General features: G+C 54.0%; 1 protein-coding gene across 1 annotated transcript; it reads left to right on the top strand.

Annotated features, from left to right (window-relative positions):
- The first annotated feature begins 329 nt into the window (after nucleotides 1-329).
- Nucleotides 330-3239, top strand: LOC136467359 (uncharacterized). The gene is made up of 4 exons (XM_066466044.1): nucleotides 330-473; nucleotides 772-1035; nucleotides 2487-2849; nucleotides 3006-3239. Exons 1-4 carry the CDS (start codon nucleotides 330-332, stop codon nucleotides 3237-3239), a joined length of 1005 nt encoding a protein of 334 aa, XP_066322141.1.
- The last annotated feature ends 10156 nt before the right edge of the window (nucleotides 3240-13395 follow it).

Here is a 13395-nt window from a genome sequence, read left to right as displayed (position 1 = left end):
GCGGTTTGGGATACCCCGTGCACTGGTTCCTACGTGGGCTTCTCAATGAGTGGGGCCTAGAGCTGCAACATCTCAATCCGACGGGGGTGCTGCATCTCACCGGTTATGTTACTGTCTATGAGGCTTTTCTTGAGATAGAGCCGCACACGGATTTCTTCCAGCGGCTCTTCTCCCCAAGAGCCTTGACAGCGGGGGACTCGGCTAAGATCGCGCTGGTGGGAGGATTCACCCTATAGAGGAAGCCGAGTGTGGGAGACTCGTATCTCGGGTACCTCCCCTATGACTCTAATCAGTGGTGGCATGGGGAGTGGTTCTACATCAGGAATCCGATGGCGGCGCTATTCCCGGTGTTCACCGGCAGGAGGCCGAAGAAAAAAGAAAGTTGGTTGTGGGACTGCGCCAAAAAGGAGAAGCACAATATGGGAGTCATCGAGGCAGAGCTCCAGAAGCTCGTGAAGAGCAGTCTCAATGGGGTGGGTGTTTCACACCCTGTACCGCCATCGGGTCATGCCATTGGCGGAGAGGGTGCGGCCGATGTGGATGTACGACGGCCTTTCGGACCTAGACCGTACGTCATCGGAGGATCTGCTAGACGACGAGGTCTAGAGTTGCATTGGTCAGATGCTGCAGCTGAGGCCCTAGGAGAGGGTCGAAGGGAGGCCCATACCTTTCAACTCTTCGATCGTGTCCCGCCTGGTTTGTTCCCTTCTCTAATCTGCGCATTTTTCTCTACTTTTCCTAATTCTTGATTGGGGGTTGTACGTTTCGTAGGGGCTTGGAAAGTACAAGTCCCGACCGCACCTTCCCAAGGGACCGGAGGGCCAGGCCTGGCAAGCCGCTCAGAAGGAAGCGACAAATGCCCGGAAGAAGAAAAGAACTGAGGAGGTTCGACGGAAGGAAGAGAAGAAGAAGGAGGTCGTCTGGCGCATGAGGGCCGGGGAACGTAGGAGCGATGTCGAGTCAGAACTCGCGTCGGATGACCCTCCTATGGATTTGGACGACATGGTCTTCTCCGACGAGGAGGAGAGTCGGGAGGTTGTTGTGACCTTGGCAGAGCGTTGCGGCCTTGCGGCCTTGCGGCCTTACGGCGATGTCCGCTGGTGGTGAGCAGGAGGCCGCACGGCGTACGGCGGTTCCTGCATCAAGGAAGCACGCAGCGAGTGCGGACGTCATTGGTGAGCGAGCGGTGAAGCGGCCGTGGTCACTGCACCCCTTGGCGGCATCACCGGTCCCGTCGTCGTCTGTGGCGGGCATGGCCGAGCGAGCTGGGTGGTCCGAGGAGCGGACGGGCGCTTGTGCGGCGACAGAACCGATGCCAACGATAGACTTGCAGCCAAAGGAGGCCTTGCCTATTGCGGCTACAGTCGAGCAGTCCAGGCGGTCTGAGGGGCAGATTGGTGCTCGGTCGATACGTGACTTGCAGTCGGAGGACGCCCCGCCGCTGCTCCGGTCGGGGAGTCCTGAGCCAGGGGTCGCAGCGACCCGTAGACCAGGCAGGAGCCTATCAGGATGACTTCGACCCCGTTCGAAGCAAGGGGGCGCGGGTCACAGCCTAGGAGCGGTCATCGGCCCGTAGGTCTATGGTCATCGGAGCCTGCCTTCCGGGTCGTGCCGCTCGCCACCCGGTATGTTTCCTTGCTTCTTCGATTCTTGCTGGTCGAGTCTTTATGGAGTGTGGCTTTCCCACGATTTTTCTTAGCGGCCGAGGGATGCTAGGGTTGAGCATTGCCCTGACCCCCGTGCAGGAGGTTTGGAGGCCCACACTGCAGCGTATGGCGGCGAGCGAAGGTGGCAGCGGGGTGGTGGCAGCAAGGCCTTCCCTCCTAGGGGTGTTGCCCCTCGAGGGGGCTGCTGATAAGGTGGCAGTGGCGACATCGGTGTTGACGGCGATCCCGGTGCTGACGGCGGAGGTGACGCTCGCGGCCCCTTCTTCGGCGGTCGTGGTGGAGGACACGAGGGAGAGCGAACTCCCTATCTTGCCGGGTGGAGGGCTGCATGACCTATCCTTGACGTCAGAGATGAAGGCGTCAGAGGGAAGCATGGCTGGGACAGAGCTGGGATGCCCGGCTATGTCCCATGCGAACGTGGTGGTGGAAATCCCGTCTTACGATGAGGCGGATACCATGGCGGAACCGGTGGTGTCACCGTGGGAGCTAGTGGTGGTCCGGTCAGAGGCTAGGCCCTCCGATGGTTCATCAGAGGGTGACCTAGAGTGGCCCTTCCCCGAGGACCCATCGAAGGCGAGGTTCATCCTCCAGGATTCCCGAGAGCTCCAGCTCTAGGACATTTTAGGGGGCAAGGGCATGCCGCGGTGTCCAAACTCACCAAGCTGTCCGCGAAGCTTGATAGTGCCCAGAAGCAAGCTCAGTTTGCCTGGTAGCTGGTTGAGGTCGACCTATAGCTTGCCGCAGAGGTGAGTTTCTGGTACTTATCCTTGCCCTTTGAATCTTTTTGTTGGTTGTTTTGAGCATGCTTGTTCTTCACAGGAAATAAGGAAGGTGTCGTCCTGCAAGTCATACTTCCTCTGGACGGAACATGCCCGGATGGCCGAGCTAGAGCGCCAGGCGGAGTTCGCTTGCCGTGAGTCCCAAGTCCAGACGGCTGAGGCGGCCGCGACGCGGGTGGAGGGGCAGCGTGTGGCGGAGCGAGCGACTGCTGTCGAGCAAGGGCTTGAGGCAGCGAAGGCCCACCATGAGGAGATCGAGGCGGGGCTGTGGACGTCCCTGACCAATACTGAGGCGGCGCTTCAAGCGGCCTTGGCGGCCCTTGAGCCAGAGCGGGCCACCCTAGAGAGGGCACAGAAGGCCCTGGAGGCGGAGCAGAGGGCCTGGTTAGAGGCGAATCAGGAAGTGCTCGTGCTCTAGAGCCACGTGATGGGGATGGAAGACACGAGTGCCCAGCTGTGTGAGCAGGTGGCCTGGTAGGTAGAGGATTTCTCCACCCTTGAGGCGTCTTGCATCAGTGTGTACCCTTTTGTTTTCTCGTGGTGTTGATTTTTCCCTCAGCCTGTTTTTGAGTTTGTCGCCCTTCCTCCAGAGCTGGGTGAAAAGGTGAAGGCGCTGGAGCGAGACCTAGAGACATCCAAGGCGAGCTTCAGCCAAAACGCCGAGGAGCTAGCCAAGTCCCATGAAGAGCGACGTGCTCTCGAAGGGGATCTCGACCAGATCCGCAACGTTGCCCGGCTCGTCGTCTCAGAAATCTTCGGGTCAGTGCCAAGTACCAGCGCGCCCGTGGTCTAGCTGGCAGAGGTCCCGGACGCGGTCAAGGACCTCATTAGGAGCGGGCTATTTTATGGAGTGTCGGGGGTGCTGACCTCAGTGGCGATGCACCACCCGAACCTGGACTTCGACGCTATCTACAGTGGGTATGCTGAAAGTCTGAGCATGGAGGACATCCAATCCATCGGGGTGAGCTTGCTACCGCACACGCGGTCGGTGTCAGAGCAAGTCTCCGCCGAGTGGGTGATGGACGTTCACCGTTAAGACATGGGCTGAAGCATGCATGGAGAGAATGCTTCCGAGCCTACGGATAGCCCAAAGCCTGGTTCGGGGGGAAATGTCGCCTCAGCCTCGGTCGAGCCAAACGTCGTGCCACCAGGGGGTGAGCAGCCTACGCCTTCATCGGTCGCGCCGCCAGCAGATGCCGTGGGGTTGGTTTAATAGCTTGTAGAATATAAGTAGTTAGTAAACGTAAAAAGTTTTAAGTTTGTGGGGGAGCCCCCGTGTAAGACGTTTGTGGTGTGTTTTAATGACTGCAATCGGTTTTTTGTTTTTGTAATGGTGTTGCTCCATTCGGGGAAGCTTGTTCCCTTTCGTTCCTTAGTTCTCCCTTAGCATAATTTTGTTTTAAATTTCTGTCTCTCTCATACCTGCCTGTTTGTTCCATGGGCTGCAACTTTACGAGCCCGGGGCGTGGCCCACGAGGCTCGACCGGTCGTAGCCGTAGGAAAAGGCGGGGTGCGATCAGTCGAAATGTTCTAAAGCAAAGTTACGTAAGGTAAAACAAAGGAATGAACTACCCTTTTATTCAGGTAGGAAGGAGTTTCTTTATACAAAAGCAAAATAGTACTTAAGGTAAAAACAACAACAAAGGGGTAGTAGAGCCCCCGAGCGCCCTGAGCTAAAAAGTGTTCGGGTCAGGGTGCTCTTATAGGAGCGTTCGCTAAGTAAAGGTAAGACTGAAACTTAGGAAAAGAATAAAAGACATAGCTGTTCCAAGGTCCTTGGAGAGAGCGTCGTCATTGTCCTTCAGTCGGTAGGCTTCCGGTCGGATCACCTCAGTCGTCTGGATCCTTGCCCGCTGTGCCCCCTTCTTGGGTCGCGGCCTCCTCGCCTTTTTCTTCCTTTAGCCTGCCAGCCTACCTCAGCAGGCGCTTGAGGAGCTGGTAGTCCTTGTAGAGATGGTTGATGGGATAGTTGTGGTTGGTGCACGGGCTCTCCATGAGCTCGTGAAAGTGGCCCGGAGGGTCTTGTTGGGGCTACATGCCCGCATGATCGGCCGCGCCGACCGATGCGAAGTTAGCGGATCAGCGGCGATCCTTTCTGTTCTTCTTTCCCCTCTGCATGGAGGGGCCCTTGTCTTGATCCTGGCGCTTGGCCTTACCTTTGTCGCGGCCCCCGTTGAAGCGCGGTAGAAAAGGCGCTTGCTGGGGGTGTTGGACAAAGGTCCATGGTTCTAGGCTGTCAGGGCTGGGACTTCGGTCGACACTGCACGCGTCTTGGTTCAGCCTGAGCCGCGCGTAGATAGACGGTCAGCACAGGGTGGTCGTCAAGCCAAGACGAGGTGTGGTTGCGGCTTCTTGTGCCGCAATCAGTGGTTGTGGCAATGACAGGGTGTAGTGCCCCATCTACTGTGTCCCTATTCCCCAGACGGGGAGCAAGGTTGTGAGTCGGTGTCGCGATATGGAGCACTCCGTTTGTTGAACGGCGGCGGTCTCCAACAGTGCCTGGAGGTTCTGGTGGATTGCTCGTCCACGAGGGTCGTTCGTCTTGGGCAGGTCACGCAGGAGCATTGCTGCGGCGGCAACATTCTGACTGGCCCGAGCGAACTATGGGGGGTCAGTCCCCCGAACCAGAGCATTGCGCTAGGGCTGATGGGCGTGACCTCGAGTGCCGCTCGCCGATCTATGCGCACGGGGCGTAGTGTGGTGTGCCGAGCGCGTTGGTGCAGTTGGTGGCTGATGCGGCCACTGTCGTCGTAGATCCTCCCCGTGCTCACGTGTGAGCTCGGGGGTCCCCGCGTGGGGGCTCGGCGGGGCGTGGGTCCGGAAGGACTCCATTACCCCTAGCGGCTGTTCCGAGGCGTCCGCCAAAGTGTACTCCTGGGACCAACGGTGGCTAGCCGCCACATCGCCGATGCTGGAGCCGTCACTCCCGACGTCGTCATCCATGATGTCGAAAAAATAGGTGGGAGCATAGCTCGCCATCCCCACGAACTCAGACGTGAGAGGGTGCGGCGCCAGCACCTTTTGGAGTCCCCAGGCGTATGCGTCCATGGAAGACGCGAGGCCATAGGGGAACCGGCCGTATGGCGGCTGCGACGGGGACAACGGTAACCCATCGGGTATTTGGTGGAAGATAGAGCACAATAAGTAAATAACAGCATGTATATTACTCACAACGGGGTTTGAGCAGAGAGTTTGCTTAGAATGAAGCGCAGATGCCGCGCCGTTGAAGTCGCGCGTCCCGGAGTCGATGGAGGACATCCCTCTAACGGGTGCCGGGTCGCGAGCCTCCTCGCGGAGGTGGAGTACGCCGAGCCGGTCGGCGACAAAGTCTAGGCTCCTAAAGCGGAAGGCCTGGAATGGCTCGAAGACAGGTGGAACCCGCATCCCGGCGAGCGAGAGTGTGGGGAACTCTAGCGAGCCGAAACGAATCGTATCGCCCGATCCCGCCACGGTGGGGGTGGCGGAAAAATGGGCCATCCGATGACCAAAAGAGTGTTGAACGTACAACGTCCTCCCCACGGATGGTGCCAACTGTCGGTGCAGAAAGTGACCAACTAGTAAATATTTATAGTTTTGCTGCACGTTGCGATCGGAGGTGGCCTAGCACTCAATGACACAGGATTTATACTGGTTCAGGCAACGTGCCCTACATCCAGTCGGGGTCGGTCGGTGACTTTATTCCTGAGCCCAGGTGCTCGAAGTCTATAGTGGGGTTACAAACGAGAAAGAGAAAGGAGGGGGTGTACAAGAGGTTGGGTTGGCTCCGACCGGAAGGGTTGCGGTCGGAACTGGGTGGTCCTGCGGTTGGGAGTGCTGATGTCGATCTAGTGGGTCTGAGCTTGAAGAAGTCGATCTCCCCTTTTTAGAGGGAGCGCATCCCCTTTTATAGATGAAGGGGATGGCTTTACAGGTGAGGGGGAGAGAGTACGGATGTTTCTAAGCCTTGCTGCCTACGGTGATGAAAACTGGATAATGGTCGACGCCCCCCAATACTGTCGATGTCGTTGTAGGATGTCAGATGTGCACGGGAGGTCGAGCTATCTTCTTCAGCAAGGATGACGCCGGTACCTGCAAAAATACTTCTTGATGCCTAGTGGCATGTGAGGAGCCGTGCTATGTTCACCCGGCATATAGGAGATCCTGGAGCCTATACTGCGATCGATGTCTAGAGACACGTGGGGGCTTACCATATAGGAGTTTCTAACGGCCCCTACAATACTTTGTGTCAGGATGGCTGCAGAGCATTGTTTTATGCAGGGTATGGTCCCTGGTACAGTGGTTTTGATTTGTGAGCCATGCCTTGCCTTTCTCCGCACGTCTTCTGCTTCCTTCTGAGCGGGGTGTCCCTGGTCGGATTGCCCCAGTCGACTCTCAGTGCGCTGGTCGGAGAAGAGCGGTGAGCAGGGTTCCCACGAGCCCCGGTCGCGGGGTTGGAGTCGGAAGTAGCGTTTTGGGCCAGGCCTTCCGATTGGAGAGACTGCTTGGAGACAGTTGGTGCCTGAAGCGAGTGCTCCGGTCGGAGAGGTGGATCGAAGAAGTTGACGAACGGGCATTTGTTCTTAAGGGCAGACCTTCCGGTCGGTGACCAGACTACCCTTCCGGCCCGCTGTGTTTTAGATTTTTGGGTCGGCCCATAAATTATACGTTGTTTTCCTGGGCCGAGCCCGGGCGCAGAAGCCGATCTTCGAGGGACCCGAGTTTATGAACCCGACAATTTCTTTTCCTTGATCTCCTGCAAAACTTCTAGGAGATGAAGCTTCTTCGGACGTGGCAGCAACAAGAATTAGGTACCATTCCACAAACTTTGTCTTAACAAACCCACATGATACTATAAGCTAGTGATAACACATTAACATTTTGCGTGTGCGATGAGCATTAGCGAGGGACCGACGTACCCTACGGTAGCCCTGCGCTGCGAATTGCTATGATTGTTCTCCCACTAGTCCACTACCTTCGCACTTGCCTCGAACAGAACACCTGCCGCCGAAAATCTTGTGTAAAATACATGCCTGATGGTTATCCCTAATTCCTAATGAAACCACGAGCAGTGCTGCTAGCTCCAAGGTAGTAGGTGCATGTACCCTGATTCCTGGAGCACATGTTATAACCATGTTTCGCTTGATCGTATCAGCATGCTTATCAGCTATAATATAGTGTTTTTTTGTTACAATAAAACATCATCAGTCAGTTTATAAGCCACATAAACGATCGAGCGAACAAGGTGAGAACATTATTGGGACCCTCAGTAAGCACCGACAACCGATCCGTCCAGTTAGGGTTTGCTTATTTGGCGCAATTGCACACCGCGACGATGCAAATTCTTTTTGTTTGGCTACTCCTTCGAAACAAGCTATGGACTCCGGACAGATTCTCTTCACGAGGATGCTGAACCAACAGGTTTGCCGGCTCTTGTTGCAACAATCCCCGGACATCGCTGCTGAGTCACTAATCCATCCGTATATGGGACGCCAATTTTTATTGGCTCGTGGATTTTTTTTTTGATAGGCGCATGACGTGGCAAATTTTACGTCGATGTCAAAATGATCGGAATGAGGTTGCACCGTAATCGGGGGAGCCAATGAAAAGCTCTACAGTCAGATTTTAAGGAGCGCAGTGCCAAGAATATTCAATTTACAGCACTCTTCTATCTTCGTTGATCCCTTGCCACAAAATAAAGGACGAAGCCCAGCCTGGTGTGCCACTAGCGCGATTGTACAGAAATCCTCCCAAGGACTAGAGCACCAGAGAAAGCCGGTTGCTGGTGTATGAAAACTTACAATTAATCTATCAAATTAGCTCATCTATGCACCTCGTTTGGCTTATAAGCCGTACTTTTTCAATCAACGAACAATATTTTTCTCTCACAATAAATCAACCAACAGTACTTTCAACCATGACTTATCAGCCAAGCGAACATGGCAATGATCTACATATTTTTCTCACAAAGTTTTTTTTTTGTTCTATTACATAAGCTAGTTGTAAATTTACAACTCGCTTCTGATCTCTCTCATTCACTCTCTTCTCCATCTTAGCATACATCCCATCTACAGTCCTTTACTATACTTAAGCCCCGTTTGGCAGGGCTTCACTTCACTAGTGAAGCCATTTTTTTTTGCTTCAGCTCCACGAATAGTTCCACCGGTGGAGCTGAAGCGGTTTTGGTAAACCGTTTGGCAAAATGGCTTCCCTGTGAGAGCATGTTTTTAGGGGCCTGGAGGAGGAGCCGGGAGAAGCCACTTTTTTAGCTCCATCTCACCCCAAATCACTGTGAGAGCATGTTTTTAGGGGCTTCACAAGTGAAGCTATTTTACTTTACCCCGTTTGGTAGAAAACGGCTCCTGAAGCCAGTGGAGAAGCCCTGCCAAACGGGGCCTTACTCTTACATATTTGTTTGTTGCGGTTGTTGTTTTTGTCCTATTGTTTATCTTGTTTGTTTTGTTCCTTACATTTTGTCACTTTGACCCCCCTCTATATTAATCAATAAAATGCAAATCCAGCAAATTTATGTTATTCAATCTTGTCCAAACTTTATTTAAAGATGTAAATTTATTTTTGTCACTTTGATTATGAAATATTTTTTTAATAAAATGCAAATCCAGGCATCTCTGCTCGTCGAATCTGCCCTCCCCTGCCTCCTCGCGCGCTTCCCCGCCGTCTCCAAGCTCGCGCCGCCTCCCCCCTACCAGCGGCCACGTTTCACTGCCTGCGTCCCGCCGCCCGAGCCCCACCGGTGGCGCGTCTCGTTGCTGGCGCCCCTCCCGCGGCCGCGGCCCACCTCCCACGCCCCACCGGCGGCGCGTCTCGCCGTCCGAGCCTCATGGGCAACCGCATCCCGCCGCCTGAGCCCCACCGGCGGCCGTGCCCTCCGACGCGTGCTCTGGCCCCGACGCGCTATCCCAGAGGGGCACATGCAGTCTTCTTTGCATACCGGGCCCACTACTATTTTCAACTTCATTCTAACTCATGTTTGTGAGAGGAGGGAAAAACAACTTCACCCTTGTTTTAAAAAAAGTGTTTAGCAAAAACGAAGAGAGTATTAGAGAATGGGCCGGGCGCTCATTGCATTGCTGAAAATTACAGCCAAGCCCACCCAGTAAACTGGTCTGGCCAGATTATGTCAGGCTTTTGCGGACAGCCCGTTCATCCTCCATGAAGAATCCGCTGTCAGGATGATTCAGCGGTACTCGTACGCCAGTATTTTTCCCGGCCCAAGAAGCCCACTGGCTCGCGGCTCCAATCGCCGCCGACGCACGGCTGTCCGCTGCGCCCGCAACGGACGTCCTCCGGCGCCCGATCCCCTCCTCTCCGCACGAAGCCGCTGCACCTGCACGCTTGTGGGCCATCGACCACAGCCACCCGCAACGGCCGGCCGGCCGTCGGCGCCTCCCGTTGCATTGCGGCATACGGTCCACGCCTCTGACCCGCCAACAACTGCCGCCTACGCAACGGAGAACGGACGGACGGCCGGCGGCGCCGCGCTGCCTGCCAAGTCCTCGCCCTCCTCCCCGTGCGCCGCCGCCTTGCCTGCCAAGTCCTCGCCCTCCTCCCCGTGCGGCGCCGCCTCCTCAGAATTCTAGGAGGGCAAGGAGGGAAGGAGTAGTCCGATGATGATTGGCCCATGGGTACGAGACTTGTCCTGGAATAAAATTCAGTGACGCGAGCAGAAGGCTATGGATAAAATTTCGGCAGACACTATAATAGATCGAGAGACGTAAGGATGCCAAACTCGCATGGTTCCCTCACGACAAACCAGTACTGCCGGACTTATCAGTCCAGAAATCAACCAGCGAACCGGCTAACCGATAAAAAACGGGCTAACTGATAAAAAACGAGCTCGTTTAAACGGCGACATGGTGGATAAGCAGCCAGACAGCGACGTGAGTTGCCTGCTTAGGTTTCCATTCGATCCACATGGTGCGCCGAAACTTTTGCGCCGCAGCCCGCACGCAGGTTGTGATAAACGCTCGTGGATACTGCACGCAGACGATGATGCAATGCCCGTTACAAGTCACTAATGCGCGCTGCCTTACTTCTTCATCTCTTGTACAGGCTTCTTCAGCTACTTTCCGTCATTGGTAGAAACCTGCCGTAACTCGATTTCTCTGATTACTGCTGCAATTCTGCAAACTGTGGCGCGAAGATGGTCACCATGTTCTGTCAGTCACTTTCCGCATGGGATGGTCCCAAATCCCAATCCCAAGGAGGAAACCTGAAGCCGCTCAGCACATCAGCCGACGCCGCCACCTTTACACAATACAAGTCACTGCACATCCATGTCCATAGACCATAGATGGATGAAAGCTTCATTCTCTGTCCTGCACAAAAGCTCTCCCGCTTGTGTCACCACCCACTCGGACTCGGCTTGGCAAGTCAGTCATAGCGGAGTGGCGGTCATGCCCTGCCTCCTCTATTGGGCGCTTTTTTCTCGCCATGCCGATCTGGTACGGGTGATCCCTTTCTCGCAAAGGCAGACGGCAGAGTTGGAAGGAGGCACGGGGATCTGCTGGTTTCATTGGATATATGAGTCATCGGTACTAGCCGAATGTCGTCTGCTACTCTGCTAAGCCGCATAAACATTCAGACTGGTAGTTGCAAAAGCGGTGTACATCCACTCTTTGCTGATCTGTTGCGAGGACTTTTGCAGGAAATCCATTCAGAATTGTCACGGATTACATGAGTCCATGTCTAGAATCTAGATCCACGATTAGGCATACCCAACGACTTGGAAAAGACGTGACAGTCAGACTAGGAAATGTCTGTCAAAAAATGGTCGCAACTGTGGCCTCCTTTTTCGTCATCGTTGAAGGACACTTCCATCTCCATCAAAAGGTTACCTCCACGCATATTTTCTCTGTCATCTTGCGACTAAGGGCATCCCGAGTGCCCGAACAAGGGTCCTACCTCCTAAGCTATGAACGTGTTCGGAACATCCGCAAAGCGAGAAGAAGCTAAAGCAAACGGACCCATATACTATCGACCTTAATAAATAAGTATGTACTGATTTATGCATTGGTTACAAAAGTTAACGAGCCAGCTTACGAGCCAAATGAGCTGACTTGCGAGCTAAACGAGCCGAGCTAGAGATTTAGCTCGTTTACTTATAGAGCCGAGCCGAGCTAGTTCGTTAGGATCGTTATCCTAACGAGCTATAATGAGCTGAGCTGGCTCGTTGTCCAACCCTATGCATTGGACCTACAAGGCTAGTCTTAATAGATATTTCATGAGAGATTTATAGATATTAAATAAGCTAACAACTTAGCAAATATGATAATATGACACAATATAAATGAAGAGAGAAAATGATCAAAAAAAAGATATATGGGATGAAACTAGTCTTAGAAACTGGGACATGAAATCTCCATTGAGACTACCCTAACGTTGTGGGCACTCCTTGCCGCAACTCTTGGACAATGCTGTCGCAAAGGGAGTGCCAGGTCGTAGGGGTCAGGTCAAAGCGCTCCGTTGTCGAGACAACGCAACAGTCGCCAACATCGGTGGAGGTGGATTTGTCATATGTGACCGAACGCGTTGATCGTTGGACATCGACTTGAGAGCAATGAGTCTGTTGCCGTCCGGAGGAGAGAATTTTTCGTGGCGGTGGGAGCGATGGGGAAGAGAAGGAGAGGAGAACATGAGTCTGAAGTCGTTCGGAGGGGAGAATTTTTGGTTTTGTGATGAGATCCAACTAAGAGAATGCAAGTGTAACATCCTCGGTGTTACACCCTAAACAAACTCCTAAATTATGTAATGAGCATCATATTTATAATAATGCATGTGATATAAGGCGTTGAAAATTTTCTTGTAGCCTAAAACAACCAATAAAAATGTTAAATGAATGTTGATTCAATAGCTAATGTATATCAAGTAGGTTGAAAAACCAATTTTTATTGAGCAAAAGTATTATAGAACATGTGTGTGACACCTAAATAAGATTTGAAGTACAAACTTTATAGATGACAATGCAACTCTTGCTGTAGAAAAATAATATGACTAGCTAGTATTTCTAATGGTTTAAAAATGGAACTTGAAGTCAAATTCAGCTCAAGACTTGGAAGAAATTTTAAGTTTGAAAACAGTGTGACAATGCCATGTTGGCGAAGTAATTCTAGAAAATCTAGCTAAAGGTCAATGACGTGTTTTTGCTCCTTACGGTAGACATATGTGCCCTCGTTAGCATGGTCGAAGTAGATTAGCTTCAACTATGTTAGCATAGTTTTTAGACGTGCTTTAAAATTCATGCACGCCATATGCTTGACTCGGGCACACGACCACCTCACGCGGCCGCTCGGCGTCGTGCTGCTGGCCGCGTTCCGCGCACCGCGGTGCTGACCCCGGTCGGCCTGTTTGGTCGTGGGTTGGCCGTGGCCGGCTCCAACGGGCCGCTGTCATCGCCATGCAGCTGCTGGCTGTCGCGCTACTGCCCCCGTTGCCGCCCTTCCCGCCTCGCGTTGCGGTGCGACCGTTGCCCTTCTCGCCATCGCATGCTGTGGCCGTCGGTCTCACGTAGTGGCCAGGTCACGGTCGCGGGCCAGCTCGTGTGCACGGATGGTGCCACGCAGCGCCTCGGCCTAGCGTTGGCCGGCCTCAACTGGCCGAGGTCTAGCTCCCACTGTGCCGTGCGCTAGGCCAAGCCAAGGCTGCGACTATCGTCGCTCACTCGCCCTACCCTTCTAATCACCTACCGTGTCATGCCCTTGGCGTATGCCACTGCTGCCATGTCTGGTCATTGGCCCGATCACGGTGGCTATGGGATGTCTCCCTGCCTCACTTGCCCTCGCTAGCCGACACCGGTGCGACCGGCTCGGGTCTGACTGCTCCAATTCAAGCGCGTCGCGCCAAGCCGCCTGGCCTTGTCACCTGTGTGCACGAGCTCGCTCTGCCACTGTTGACTAGAGCCCCGCTTTAACACACTACCGCTCGAGCTCATCCGCATGCTTTTCTCCATGACA

Source organism: Miscanthus floridulus, chromosome 1 (genome assembly GCF_019320115.1).
Source record: "Miscanthus floridulus cultivar M001 chromosome 1, ASM1932011v1, whole genome shotgun sequence".
NCBI lineage: Eukaryota > Viridiplantae > Streptophyta > Magnoliopsida > Poales > Poaceae > Miscanthus > Miscanthus floridulus.
This window is presented reverse-complemented; position numbering and strand designations above follow the sequence as displayed.